Genomic DNA, 14,433 nt, shown 5'->3' on the forward strand with positions numbered 1-14,433 from the left:
CACCGCCGTCACGTGACAGGGGCGGGCACTTCTCGCGGGATTTCCTTGACCCCCCGCCGCGAGTCGAAGGAGTTTCGGCGACGAATAGCATTCTGGGATCTGTAGTTTTCCTTTTTTGCACTACTGCGCGATCCTCTGTTATTGTAAATATATGATGATATATCATTGGATATGTATTATCGTATGTTAGTAGTATGCAGGTTAATATCAGTGATAGTTTGGACTCGTAGTAGTTTTGTATAATATCAGGTCGAAGTAGTATAAGTATAAAAATAGGTAGGTTAGTAGCTGTTCTACAAAGTAGCATGTACATGATCATGATAGTAAGTTAGTTATGTTATGTAAATATTGTTATTATTATTATTAGTAGTACTAGTAGTAGTATTGATCAAGAGTAATTAATCTATTTTTACATAATAAATCCTTTGTAATATGCAAATACAAGCCCAATAAGCTCAATAATAAATTTAAAAGGCTACTGTATGTAGGATTAGAACTATTTAAGTATGTTCTAAAAACTATATATATATAAAAAAAAGATACATAGATACACACACACACACACACACACACACAGGGAGGCAAACGACACAGATTCACATACACACAGGTGTCCGTGGTGCCGTGTGGAGACAACCATTAGCCAGCAGCCTTTCTCTTCAGTTGCTGTGGCAGCACTGTGAGCCTAATAATTAACACAAATAATTGTGTTGTTGCTTTGGCCGGAGTAGCAGTTTTCAATCTTTGACCTCGTCGCAGGCCCTAAGCGGTTTCAGTATGTGTTCTGATAGCAGGCCGCAAGACAGGCAGGTACAGACAGTAGTGCCAGTTTCAGAGGGGGCTGCATGTGTGGCAACCGCAACCTGGCCCGGACTCTGTGAGGGGCAAACAGCCAAGCTCAATTACTGTTGTTTACCCAGAGTAATTATGTGGAGAGGGGGCATTTCATATTTTGGCGCTGGCTCTGAGAGCTAATTCACAGGAGAATGCTCTTTGAGGGTGTTCGGCGATGGGGTGGGGGGGACAATTGAAAAAACAATCCCCAGCCAGCCCCCCATCTATAACTGTGTCAGCCTGACAAGACAAGGTGCAGGGAGTGTGTGATAATGTTAGTTTAATGACAAACAGGAACACAGTGTCTCCATGCTGCGCAGCCCCGGCTCTGGAGTGCCACTAATGCAGCTTACACACGGGTAAACAAGCGCACCGTGTCCCCCGCAGCCCCCACGGCACGACCTTGCGGGACATTAGCTAACCGGGGCGTGACTTTTACACTGCTTCTGCGGATAGGGAGAGTGTGCTGCCGATGACGCTGAATCATGCCTGGAACAAATATCCCCACCTGCCCCCCGTGGTCAGACTGACCGGGCGAGGGAGAGGGAGAAGGAGGAGCAGGTATATAATAAAAACACATTTGTATCAGGGCTTCTGAGGAGAACTTTGAGGGGGTGCCTTGTGTTATTCTATTGACAACAGATACAGACCGACCCCTTCCCCTGCATTTAAAACGAGCACCAATGCAGCCAACATACAGAAGGGAGAGCATGGCTAGGCCTGGTTAGTCTCTCTGACAGACTGTGAGTATAGCACTAATGGGGCACCCCATTTACCACTAAACAGTTACCATTAAACAGAAGAGCACTGTGCATCATCTCAGAGGGCTGTGCTAAAAAAAAAAACGAACTCAGTAAACCCTACAACACGTGAACAAGCAGAGATTAATCTTCCACTGGCTCTCGGTTTGCCCCTGTAATTTTCATTTTACAATCACACAGAAATTTTCCCATCCACCCCACCAAGACTTTAAGTTGACACTGCCCTCACTCTGGGGTGGGTGTCAGTGTGGCCCGCTACGCTGGGAGCCCCTGTCAGACTGCACCCTGTGCCCCTGCGAGTGTGGAGCTGCAGCAACATGCAGGCAGCTGGCTTTCCGCAGGCTGCCACACTGTGCTGCACAAGACAGGCTCCCTGGGAGACCGTTCGTGACCCATGGGCAGGGCTGGTCCATTAAGGAAATGGTAAACACCCTGGCTAGCACTGAGCCCTCCCCTCCACCCACCGCACCTGGGGTACTTAAAGGGATGACTGCCAGTCGGCTCCAGGACCAGCTGTGTGGCAGGAGAGTGGGAGAGAGGAAAACTGTGGGAATTACTGGAAGAAACTGACTGGACTGGGAACTACTGGACACTTATGACTGGCTTTGGTGTCTTATATATATATATATATATATATATATATATATATACAATTTTCCAAGGATACAATTATTTCTTGCTATGGCCAGTGTTGGCAGGCTGTATTTATTTATCCATTTCCCCCATTTGATCCTACCTACCAGCGTGCTGCTGGAAAGTGTCGTGTAGGACATTGAAAAGTGAAGAAGACTTGCTGGGAGTTGCCAAGCTGTTGTGACTTTTCCTTCACCTCAGGGTCCCTGCCTGTGCGCCGCCCCAGCAGGGCAGCTAGAGATGTCAGCAGCAGATATCTGCGTGTTGCTTTGCAAAGGGCTTTGTGGGTCCGCATTGCACTGCCATTGAAGTCTCTGCATAGATTGGAGTTGCGCTACGCTCAAGAAGAGCATCTGCATCCCCTGACAACCTCCCTCTCCACACACGACACACACACACACTCACACACACACTCTCTCCCTCCCTCTCTCACTCTCTCTCTCTCACATATACACACATATACACACAGACAGACATACACCTTGCAATGCAACTGTGCTCGGTCCTGTGCAGTCTTCCTGCAGAGAGTGCCCTGATTGCCGGTCTGTGAAGAGAAAAGGTGTTTCAAAGGAGTAAAGGTTGACCTGAGCCCTGCCGACCTGGCTTGTTAGCAGAGAGAGGGAGGGAGATGGACACTGGGGGACACTCTGGAAGCAGCCTCCAGAGGGACGGACCAGAGATTAATGTGAAAGAAGACGTGAAACCAAACAAAACGGAAAACCAATACCAGACCCCCCTCAGTGGAATTATTGGGAAGCTGGCTCGTGAAAGACTGTGGACTCGCTGAGGAGGATTGTTACATCGAGCGAAGCTGCTGCTGATCAGTGGCCAGACTTGCAGATAGATTGTGCTCGGGAAGCCTGTGAAGAGACGCAGACAGTGGTGGGCTGGGCACAGGGAGCCTCCTGCAGCCCAGAGGTGTGTATGGTGTCTGACACTCTCACACTGCTGGCTTCTGTGTTTGTTTGATATATCTTTAAACTTTTAATTTTTTACACTAAAGCTAAATTGGAGCGGAAAGTGGAGGGAAAGGTCAGGGTGTGGTGGTGGGGGTTGAGATATACAACTCATATACGAGCTCCCCTTTCAGTGGCTGAGGATCTGTCAGCTTGGTTGATGGAAAGATTAGTGTTTGCCCCTTTGTGGGTGGTTTTTGGTCACTACTGGTTAGCTAAATCTGACTTGAAAACCACAGCTGGTCTGTGTCTGCAGTGGTACAGAACGGGCAGGGCCTAAAGGGGTCAAGCCTTTTGTCCACTTTCCACACAATCACTCCCTCAGTGGCGCCCCACAGAGGGAGAAAATACACAACAAACAGCTGGGGTCTATCTTCTCCTGCCCTTCACCCATGGCAGAGCATGCACTGCGCTGAGCCCGGCCTCCCATGGATGCTGTCTGGAACCTCAGCCTCACAGTGAACGCAACGGCCACCCCGTCTCCACCGCCGGCCGGGCCGCTGTTTGAGCTGTGCACCCTGGCGCCCGTCACCGCGGCTTGTCTGCTGCTCTTCCTGCTGGGGGTTGGTGGCAACGTGGCCACACTGCTGGTCTTCCGGCTCCGCAGGGACCTGCGCACTACCACCAACCTGTATCTCTCCAGCATGGCGCTTTCCGACATCCTCATCTTCGCCGGGCTGCCCCTTGACCTCTACCGCTTGTGGAGGTACCACCCCTTCCCTTTCGGGGACTTCCTTTGCCGCTTCCAGTTCTACCTGAGCGAGACCTGCACCTACGCCACCATCCTGCACATCACCGCCCTCAGTGTGGAACGCTACCTGGCCATCTGCTTCCCCCTGCACGCCAAGCTGCTGGTCACCAGGGGGCGCGTGCGTCTGGTCATCCCCGGGCTCTGGGCGGTGGCCATGGCTACAGCCGGGCCTGTGTTCTTCCTGTTCGGCGTGGAGGGGCGGGAGTGCCGGCAGGCGGAAGCGGCGGTGCGAACAGGGCTGCTGCGTGCCATGACCTGGGTTTCCACGCTGTACTTTTTCCTGCCACTTGTCTGTCTCTCGCTGCTCTATGGCCTCATCGGCCGGAAGCTGTGGAGCACACGGAGGCAGGTCCAAGGCCCCAGTGCCCGGCAACGCGAAAGGCACCACCGGCACTCTGTCAAGATCCTGGGTGAGAGAGAGTGTGTGCAGTGGAAGAAGGGGATAGTGTTGTATATATTGAACCCTTTCCCACCCTCTCTGTAGCAGTGTTGTGTGTGTATTGACTCTTCCTCTTAGAGTCAGTGTTGTGTGTATTGACCCTCTCTCTTGGTAGTAGTGTTGTGTTGTGTGTGTATTGACTCTCTCTCTCTCTCAGAGTCAGTGTTGTGTGTATTGACCCTCTCTCTTGGTAGTAGTGTTGTGTTGTGTGTGTATTGACTCTCTCTCTCTCTCTCTCTCAGAGTCAGTGTTGTGTGTATTGACCCTCTCTCTTGGTAGCAGTGTTGTTGTGTGTATTGACCCTCTCTCTTGGTAGTAGTGTTGTGTTGTGTGTGTATTGACTCTCTCTCTCTCTCTCTCTCTCTCTCAGAGTCAGTGTTGTGTGTATTGACCCTCTCTCTTGGTAGCAGTGTTGTTGTGTGTATTGACCCTCTCTCTTGGTAGTAGTGTTGTGTTGTGTGTGTATTGACTCTCTCTCTCTCTCTCTCTCTCTCTCTCTCTCTCTCTCAGAGTCAGTGTTGTGTGTATTGACCCTCTCTCTTGGTAGCAGTGCTGTTGTGTGTATACTCTCTCACAGTAGTAATGTGTTTTCTGCACTGACACTCTCTCTCTCTGTAGTAGTGTTGTGTTGTGTTTGTACTGACCCCACTCCCATCTCTCTGTAGGAGTGTTAAGTTGTGTGTGTATTAACACCCCCCTCCCCTCTGTCTCTCTAGGCATGGTGGTGCTGTCATTTGCACTGTGCTGGCTGCCATTCCACGTGGGGCGGATACTTTTCTCCAGTGCGGCGTGGGCGGGGCAGGAGGCCGGGTCTCTGTATGCCGCCTCTCAGAACTTCAACCTGGCGGCTATGCTGCTGTTCTACCTGAGCGCCTCCATCAACCCGGTCCTCTACACACTGCTGTCTGCCCGTCACCGCTCCGCACTGCGCTGCCTGCTGCTCCCACCGCCCCGCCCCCACACCCCCCGAGGCTCCACCCACCACAGCACGGGCACAACGCTTAGGGCCACGGAAGCCAGCACCAGCGTGTGAAACGGCCATGGACAGAGAGAGCGAGAGAGAGAAGTAGATCTAGAGTGAGGGATGAAAGCAGGGAGTGAGAGACAAAAGCAGAGAAAGGACAAGGAAACATGGGTGCAAAGGAGTGGAGGAGAGAGGAAAGAGGGCAGAGGTAAGGACTGTTATCCTCCGTCCATCCGCTACACCTCCTGCTCCAGGCCATGGTGCCATGACGCAGACAGCAGTCAGTGTGTGCAGGACATGAGCGGCAGCTGCCAGGGACAGGGGCTCCAGGAGACACCGCAGATCTGAGCATTGTGGAGTCCACCCCTTGCCACTCCCCACGGAGCACCACAGTCCAGGACCTTCCCATGAAATTGCCCTTGTGAAACAACACTAAAACGGCTGGACACAGACTCCACTGGTGAGGACAGCAATCAACCACCCAACTAACCAACTAAAAAAATCAACAGCAGTTTTTCCAGGAAAAGATTTCAGTCTGGTTGAGCAGAGGGAGAGAAACCCAAATGCCTGTGTAGAGCCCTTCAGACATCTGCACCACTTCCTGGTAACTGAGTTACAGATAACTCCGTGTCGCATATTCTTAGAAAAATGAGGACACTGCAGATTAATTACAAACAAAGTGACGGTCACATCTGCAACACACTGATAGTATGAACATTTTAGAAGTCCTAATCGTATTTTAATTCGGTTTAATTTCTTGTAAATGTGTGAATTCTTGGAAAACTTAAATTATTCCACCTGGGGAAAGAAGGACAGTGCAACCAGACTAATATATAAGGACTATAATTTATTTGCCATATTAAATATATTATTTATGATAGTTACAATTTAGTAATACATGATGCATGGCAGTTTTTTGTTTGTTTTTTGTCACGAGTTAATGACACGCTTCGACAGAACGCTTAATGACATGAAAAATTAAAAAAAGAACAGAAACACAAAGCCACAAATGACAATTAATACCAATAAAGTACATTGGTTTTGGAATGTATCACACCTTTTTTTAAAACCAGTCCAACAAACAAACAAACAAACAAACACAAAAGACAACTCTTAAAAAAAAAAAGGAAACAGAACAGATGAACTGTGTATTTGGGAAAAAAAAACTGTTAGCTACTGAGAAGGCAAGATAGCAGGCTTATGATAAAAAGGCAACAGTCTCTGAAGATCTACAGAAAGGACCCAGCATTGCCTGCACACAACCATGATGTAGTTTGCCGTTCTCAAAACGTCCAGCACAGGCCGAGAGACAGGCCTGTGGAACTCCCCCCTGCCCTGCGTGTGTGGCTGTGTGCTGAAGGGGTCTCCCAGTTTCGCAAAGGTATTGCTCTGGCACGGGCTAGGAGGAAAAGTGCGTTGTGGCTGTGGCGATGGTGTTGCGGTGGGAAGAGGTGTATCCTGACTTGGAAGCTCAGGAGTATTACACAGATCCTGTCTTCCACAGGAATAACACATCAATACCTCATGCCCTTCCTGCATGTATAACAAGGTGATGGTCAGGGTTAGGGAATGGGAATGGGGTGACAGACGAGGTTCGGGGTTAGGGGCTTCTACATGTGATCCACAAAACATCAGAACTCGGTGGAAATGCATTTGGTCTTAGTGATGTTATTCCTGTGTAATTCATACATTAATTAATTACAGATTGGTGGCCATCATTGTAAAGTGTTACCAATTATGGATTAAAGATCTTTGTTAACATTCTCGTTAGCAGCTTGAATTATCTGTTGGAAAGCAGTGCATTGTGGGTGGGCTTGAGCTCCATCATACCAAGGTGAGCCTGACCTTAAGGACCAGCTTAAACAGACAGTCACCCTAATCATGGAATGCTGCACAATCATCTTCCTTGAGCTACCAGTGTCGTGTGTCTAAGCAGTGCACGTGTGCGTGTTCCTGCTTCACATTCAATGAGTGAGACCAGTATGGATTTGTCAGCCTGCGTGTGCACATTCAATAGGTATACTTTTGCAACTCCAAGAGTAAAAAAAAAAAAAAAGTACAAAGTAATATAATAATACTAATCATAATCATCATCATCATCATCATAAAAATCATAATAAAAGCTTCATGTTTGATTTTAAATAACATATAGAAAACTGCTGAAAATATATATTTGGAATGATTCAATGTCGTCATTATCCAGCCGCACCAACCTCTGCAGTGTGGAATCAAACGGCAACGTGGCGTAAGAAAGCAGACGCATCACCAGACAAGGGCATGTAAACAGTGAGAATGCCATGAAGATAAAGTTAGTGCATTAAACAGTCTTTTTTTGTTGCCCTGACTAGTTTACTGGAACAAGCTCAAATCACAATTAATCAGCATGATTATAAAGCCACAGATTAGATTACAGATTACACACTCAGACCTCCTGTAAAAAGAATAACAGAACAGACTTCTTAATGGCAAACATAAATATTAAGAACAAAGTGACATTACTGAGTCCTACCATACAACAGGGGCCTGGGGGTTGGCTGTTTATTTAAAATGTGTTTTAAAAAAACAAACTGAACAAAAACAAAAAGACAACCAGATATTAAAATATAAGAATTAAAAAGGTTTCAATGTCTTGAAGGATAAAGTCATGTGCTTGCTCTCAATTTGAAAGGAGAAGATTTTTTAGGCGTCTCAAAAAAACTAACCAGGCCTTTTTACACACTCTCTCTTGTCTTGGCACCCGTTTCTCTATGTCTGTCTCTCTTTATTCATTTGTCCTGTCTTGACAGTGGTTGAAGATTGATAATCCAATTACATAAATAAGGGTCCAAGATAAATTAGGGCTGGCACCAAACTCCCACTGGCATAAATACAGCGAACCACTGACAGAAACACAGATCCAGCCCAGTACAGTGACAGGGGGGGCTGGGGGTACAGGACTGGAAGCCAGGCAGGTATTAAGTGCTGAGAAACTGACACTCACAACTTGGCAATTACAAATGTAAGGTGTTCCTGCAGCAAGATATAACTAGTGTGTGTGAAAAGAGCATTTTGGGAAAATTATTTTTTCCTTCATGAATAAATAAAATTGTAAAACCAGCTTGGGGGGGGGTGGTCTTGGGGTTGTGGGACAGTGAGTCATGCTCAATTTTGCACAAAAATCTTTGAAGTAACGTCTTGAAAGAGTGAGGCGTACAGAACGACAGACGCTGCTCAGGACCCTGTGCACATTTCTTTGGTTTAAATATTTCGGAGCGGGTTCTCTCGCTCACACTGTCAGCTTCATAAACAAGGGACTGACCTGCTGTTGGGCCCTGCCTGGAGAGCAGCCAATCGCAGTGTTTACCCACATGATATTGCACAGAAGGTGCCACTAGCAACACCCATGCCCCAGGGCAGGCACATGCCACATACACGCATTATTAGTGAACAGCAAAAGACCAAGATGACAAAACCCATAGAAACAGTTACTGCAAATGTGAACTATTCTGAATATAAAAATGAAAAAATACACAACTTATCCAACACAACTGCACATACTCCTGTGCACGGGCACACACACAGGCATGTGCGCACACACAATAACTGTCTAGAAGTAACAAACAAAACTGCAGAAAGTAAATTAACAAGTCTGAAGCCCATGAAATGAAGTTCACATGTTGCCTATCGAGCACCTGCACAGTGGGCAAGCACCGTTTAGGCTGAGGCCTTCAGGAACACAAAAAACCTGCCATGGATTTGTATTTTAGAAGTCAAGGAAAAACATTTTCACATCCTGCAGGCTTCTGCACCAACTGCACTGAGGAACGAACAGAGCAAATTGACATTCAACATTGAGAAGCCTTATGGGGCTTGGATACGAGCGCCTGTGTAAAGCCCAAAACTGCCAAACAAACACACATACACACCAACATATTGTGTTGCTCAGTTTGAGCCAAATTGTGAAACATTTATAAGAAATGCATTCTGTCATATTTCGCATATGTGTTTGTGTATACATCTATATACATATATATATACACACACACACACACTGACATCTACATACATACATACATACATACATACATACAGGCAATAGCAAAGCAAATACTAAATTAAAAAGGTAAAATCTACTTCTGTGGATGTTGATATATGTCAGGCAGTTAGTAGAACTGGATTCTGCACAGAGAGGTGGAGATCCTCAGGCAGATTCCTGTTTTCTCCTTAGAAATAGTACAACCACAGTGAAACTGTAGTGTTCTGGGTCTTTACAAGCACCTTAACACACCTTAAAAAATGAATAGAGACTAACCCCCCACCCCTCCAACCTCCCATTCACAACATTCCTCTCAGAACATAAGAATCTCCTGTAGAAAAACTTTGGCACTGTCTAGTAAATATAGATAATATATATTATAGATAGGAGATGTGTAATTCACAGACACCATGTCAGACCAAGTACAGTATATAAAGCTCTCAATTTGGAATGCCTTTCCCTCACTATATATTAAAAAAATATATATATTTATATATCTATATCTATATGCACACACACAAACACATTTGTGCACATACATATATGTTTAATTTCATATTATTTGACAGTAAGCTTTTTAGGGAGTGTATGTATGTATGTATGTATGTGTGTGTGTGTGTGTGTGTGTGTGCGTGCATGTTTGTGTGTGTGTGTGCGTGCGTGTGTGCGTGTAGAGTGTTCTGGATCACACAGCCAGCCTGCCACACTGCCCTGCACACAGGCCAGCTGAGACCCACTCCAACACTGTGTTTCTAAGGCAGCTCAACACACCTCCCACAGAGCACAGAGAACACTCAAAATACCGCCACGATCGGTGCGACTGAGGGAAGGAATACAAAATAAAACACAAAAATAATAATTATAATTATAATAATACAAACAAGTACCTTTTGCTATTAAAAAATATGAAATAATCTTAATAATAATAATAATAATAATATTTTAAAATAATAAAAACAGAAAGCGAACAGGTGAAGAGGCTCCTGTTTGGGATTCTATTACTGTGTTACTGTGGCTGTGCTGGAGGCTGAGTGTCTGTGTGTGGCATGTAAACAAGCCAGGGCAGTTAGTGCAGGAGCTGACCTACTTGATGACAAAGTACTGGATGAGCACGGCAAAGAGGAAGGCCAACACGGCAAAGCCCAGCAGCAGGAGCAGAATTAAATGTTCATCCTTGCTGGAGCCTCCCCTGGCTGGGCCCTCCTGCCTGGCCATGGCTCCCGTGCCCCCCTCAGTGGGCCCCTGTGGCTCAGGGCTGGGCAGGGCAGTGCTGGGACTGTACTGTCCCCACAGCTCTTTCACACCACCCCCTCCTGCCCCGGTGCCCCCGCTGCCCTCTTGGCACTGCCGCCCTGCGCACACCCGCACTCGCCTCTCGCTTGTGGCCACTGCCCCACGCAGCACGAACCACGTCTCCTTGCCTCGGTACAACTGTGTGGGGAGAGAGAGGGAGAGAAGGTACAGTGGGAGAGAGGGCAGTAGGAGAGATGGTGGAGAAAAGAGAGGGAGGAGAGTGGGGACAGTGGGAGACAGGAGGAGAGAGATGACAGGGTTAGCATGGCGCCACACACACTTACTGTACCAGTCCTATTTAACAGAAGATAAATCAACAACACAACTCATCTCCAGAGATACGGCACAACCCTAGGGGTTTCTAGAGCTGCAGATGGCAAGAATATTGCTGCCTCTTTTCAGAAATTGCAAATCTAGAAAAGGGAAAATGTTTGAATGGAAGAGAGAGATTAAAATAACACAATACAACATTATCATAAGTCATATTTATTTTAAACATTGTTTGGGAAAATTAACTGGAAGAAGTAGTAAAAGGAAATGAAAAAAAAAAGCACAGATAGCATAGCCCATACCTGCTCAGACTCCCTGCCCCGCACCAACTGCAACGTGTACACAATGGGGTCTCCTCTCATTGGCTGCAACCCCTCCCATGTGACTTCACACACATTCGGTTCCAGCTGTTGAATTTTGGGTGCTGCAGGGAAGGCAAAAAAGTAATAAATCAATTGTCAGGCGTTGTGGTGGAGGAAAGCAGAAGGGCAGAGAATGGGGTGGGGGGTCGTCACTCACATTCACTTTTTGCCTGCCTTATTGACCATGGGGCTCAGCTAAGAGGAATGAACACAGTGAACTCACACCTCTGAGGGGGGAGAGAGACTATATATATAGAACGTGCAGCGCAGAGCGCTAGGAGTTGATCAATACTGATTGACTTGCGCATGCTGTGCCATTTCCTGTGTGGCCAGCGGGGGTTGAAAGACCAACACCTGTGGAAACTTGTCATAGCAATAAAGCTTGTTCTGAATTTGAATTTAAATTTGAGAGAGAGAGAGCCTCACCCTTGAGCTGTGTTGGGGGGGACTTGGTGGTGCTGAAGCTGTAGACAGGAGAGAGTGGCCCGGCTCCTGCCTCATTGTGGGCCTGAATGCAGAAGTGATAGACAGTGGCTTCACTCAGACGCTGCACTTTATACTTGTGGCACGGCCCGCTGTAGATACACACAAACCTGAGAAACAGAGACACAGAGGGACAGTGTTTAGAACAAGCTACACTGTGATTAATGCACCAGGATTTGAGCAAACGACTGCTGTGAATCTTTAAAAACCTATAAACAAAAACACGCAAAAATAAACTAAAAAGCAATCAAACAAAGAGATTAAGTAAAACATGGGTGTTGTTCCCTGGAGGGTCACTCCACTACATTCTAACTGGACTCTACCCGACTCCTGCCCCACTCCATCCCATGCCTACCTGCCCTGGGCGTCCTGAATCTGCAGGCAGTACTGTGTGGTGCTGCTCAGTGCTGAGGGCCGGCTCAGGCCCTCCCCCCACTTGAGCTTCAGGCTCTGGGGGCCAGAGACTGAGCACTCTAGGGTTGGGGGGGCTGGGGGCAGGGGCCGGGTCTGGGCCTTAAGCGAGGAGCTGAACGGCCCAGCTCCCACACTATTCACTGCCTGCACCCTGATCCTGGGGGGGAGAGAGAAGAAAGATAATAGAGAGAGAGAGAGAGAGAGAGAGCATAGTCTGAGCATGTTCACTCAAATTTAATTATGAACAATCAACAGATTCAAATCAATAGGGTCTGAGTATAAGCAGCATGGTGGGGGGGCTATGTGTGCGTTTTACTGTACTGACAACCCAATAGTACATCTGGCTCCTTGTGTTTGTCTATCATAGTGTCTGTGTGTGCACAGTGTGGATTTGTAGAGCAAACACTGACTAGCTCCTGTGTGTGTCTGTAAGTGCAAGTACTGATATTGAAATCTTAAGATTGGAGGAAAATTTCCCAACAATGATAGAAACTCCTGCAAAAGAATGTGACTATAAAATCAATAAACTGGGCTTCATATACAAACATACAATAAAAAGGACAAATATTGATCTTTAGTAACACTTTTTGCCCCCTGTGTGGATTATAATCTGTTAAAAATCAGGAACTGTGACTTAACACATTTTGGGAATCAATGGGACAAGCCCCACAGCAAGAGCACAGCCAGGCAATATCCCTCTGTGCAGGGACTGTCTCACCTGTACGTGGTGTCTGGCTGAAGGTTCTCTAGCACACAGTAGTTGGTCCTCCCCACAGAGAGGGGGTGCCGTTCCCCAAAGTCCACATTGTAGCCAGTGATTTCGGCACCGTGGCTACAGGGCTCCTCCCAATGCACAGCTAGGCAGGTGGAAGGGCAAGGCAGTGGGGCGGGGAGAGCTTCCTCCCCCATCTCCTGCACCAGCGGCACGGCGGCAGGCACAGAGGCAGGGGTCGTCACCATGGCCACCTCCCCGAAGAGCCCCGCCCCGGCGACGTTAACCGCCTGCGTGGGGGGGGAATAAATAATTAAATCCTTCAACCAATCAAAAAATTATAAAATAAATAAATAAAATAATCGAAGCTGTAAAGGTTACTGGAACATGCTGCTTTCGCCCAGACAGGCAGGACTGATGCATCCCTAAAGTGCAGCAGCTTCAGGTCAGATGCACTCTATTGCGATAGCCCAGGTGCTGGGCCTTACCTGCACCCTGCAGTAGTAAGAGGTGGCAGGAACCAGTCCCCGGACCTCGTGGCTCAGGGCTGGGCCGCTGTACACCAGCTGCAGGGAGCCCTGCGCCGCCCCCCACTCCAGGCGGAACTCAGACACCTCGGCTCCATTAGACTCTGGGATCTGAGGACAGGACCGGACAGGAGACATGGTGAGAGAGGGACAGACAGGGATAGAGAAGGAGAGAAAGAGAGAAGGAGGGAAAGAAGGAAAGAAAAGTAGAGGGAGAGGGAGAGAGGAGCACAGAGAGATGGGAGAAGGGAGTGGAACTGGGACAAGGGGGGTGTTTATCTTTTTCTGTTGAGAATGATAAATTGTGACAGCACAGAACCACAAAGTTAAATCACTCACCTCCCAGCTAGCCTGCACTGACGTGGCAGTCCTGATCGTGAGCTGGATGGGGGCACAGGGCTCGGGGGGGGCGGGAGCCGTGGAGGCCTCAAACATGTCCGAGAGAGGACCCCACTGAAACACAACACAGTCGGTCAAACACAGGGAGACGCAAAGAAACACAAGCATACCCAAAGAGACTGAGGCTAAGACTGAGATTGAGATGCAGACGTAGAGCAGCCCTGCCGAGATGAGGTCTCATACTGAATTCGGAGACTCATTACAAGCTTCTCAGAGGAAGACCTGGGGGTCCCCAGAAGAAACCTAGTTTTTCACAAGACTACTACACAAACATGGCTACACAGACCTCATCACTGAGGAACTACTCAAAGCATAGGCCTGGATGTCTTTATGGATTACTCACCCCCGCCTGGTTAGCAGCCTTCACCCAGAAGCAGTAAACATGCCCGGGCAACAAGCGAGAGGCGGTGCACTCTGTCTCTGAGCCCTGGTACAGCGAGCGCCGAGGCCCCTTCGCCAAGTCAGACATCTCGACTGCGAACTGCGAGACCAGGGCGCCGCCGTCATGGGTGGGGGGACCTGAGGGCACAGATGGAAACAAAGGCCATGTTACAAAATCACCCAGCCCCCGGAGACCCGGGCCATCTTCAGGCTGGAGGGTGAATGGGTTTGATTTAACA

General features: G+C 47.9%; 2 protein-coding genes across 2 annotated transcripts in view; one reads left to right on the forward strand and one right to left on the reverse strand.

The window, feature by feature from the left end:
- The first annotated feature begins 3,612 nt into the window (after positions 1 to 3,612).
- LOC136759675 (growth hormone secretagogue receptor type 1-like) lies at positions 3,613 to 5,407 on the forward strand. The gene is made up of 2 exons (XM_066714638.1): positions 3,613 to 4,345; positions 5,091 to 5,407. The coding sequence occupies exons 1-2, from the start codon at positions 3,613 to 3,615 to the stop codon at positions 5,405 to 5,407; spliced, it is 1,050 nt and encodes a 349-aa protein (XP_066570735.1).
- Positions 5,408 to 6,165: 758 nt separating this feature from the next.
- LOC136760057 (fibronectin type-III domain-containing protein 3A) overlaps positions 6,166 to 14,433 on the reverse strand; it is a 28,839-nt gene continuing 20,571 nt past the window's right edge. Inside the window, exons 19-26 of the mRNA XM_066715297.1 lie at positions 14,157 to 14,332; positions 13,754 to 13,867; positions 13,376 to 13,525; positions 12,894 to 13,177; positions 12,117 to 12,332; positions 11,705 to 11,871; positions 11,219 to 11,340; positions 6,166 to 10,784 (exon numbers count right to left, since the gene is read on the reverse strand). Coding sequence (XP_066571394.1) covers positions 10,437 to 10,784; positions 11,219 to 11,340; positions 11,705 to 11,871; positions 12,117 to 12,332; positions 12,894 to 13,177; positions 13,376 to 13,525; positions 13,754 to 13,867; positions 14,157 to 14,332 — 1,577 coding nt within the window. The 3' untranslated portion in view covers positions 6,166 to 10,436. The remainder of the gene's footprint in view (positions 10,785 to 11,218; positions 11,341 to 11,704; positions 11,872 to 12,116; positions 12,333 to 12,893; positions 13,178 to 13,375; positions 13,526 to 13,753; positions 13,868 to 14,156; positions 14,333 to 14,433) is intronic.

Source organism: Amia ocellicauda, chromosome 10 (assembly GCF_036373705.1).
Source record: "Amia ocellicauda isolate fAmiCal2 chromosome 10, fAmiCal2.hap1, whole genome shotgun sequence".
NCBI classification, from domain to species: Eukaryota; Metazoa; Chordata; class Actinopteri; order Amiiformes; family Amiidae; genus Amia; species Amia ocellicauda.

What these genes read in the sequence shown, in the direction of transcription:
- LOC136759675 (XM_066714638.1), top strand. Translation starts at nt 3,613, where the DNA reads ATGGATGCTGTCTGGAACCTCAGCCTCACAGTGAACGCAACGGCCACC. An exon ending in GCACTCTGTCAAGATCCTGG is followed by an intron (nt 4,346 to 5,090) that starts GTGAGAGAGAGT and finishes CTGTCTCTCTAG; the next exon opens with GCATGGTGGTGCTGTCATTT.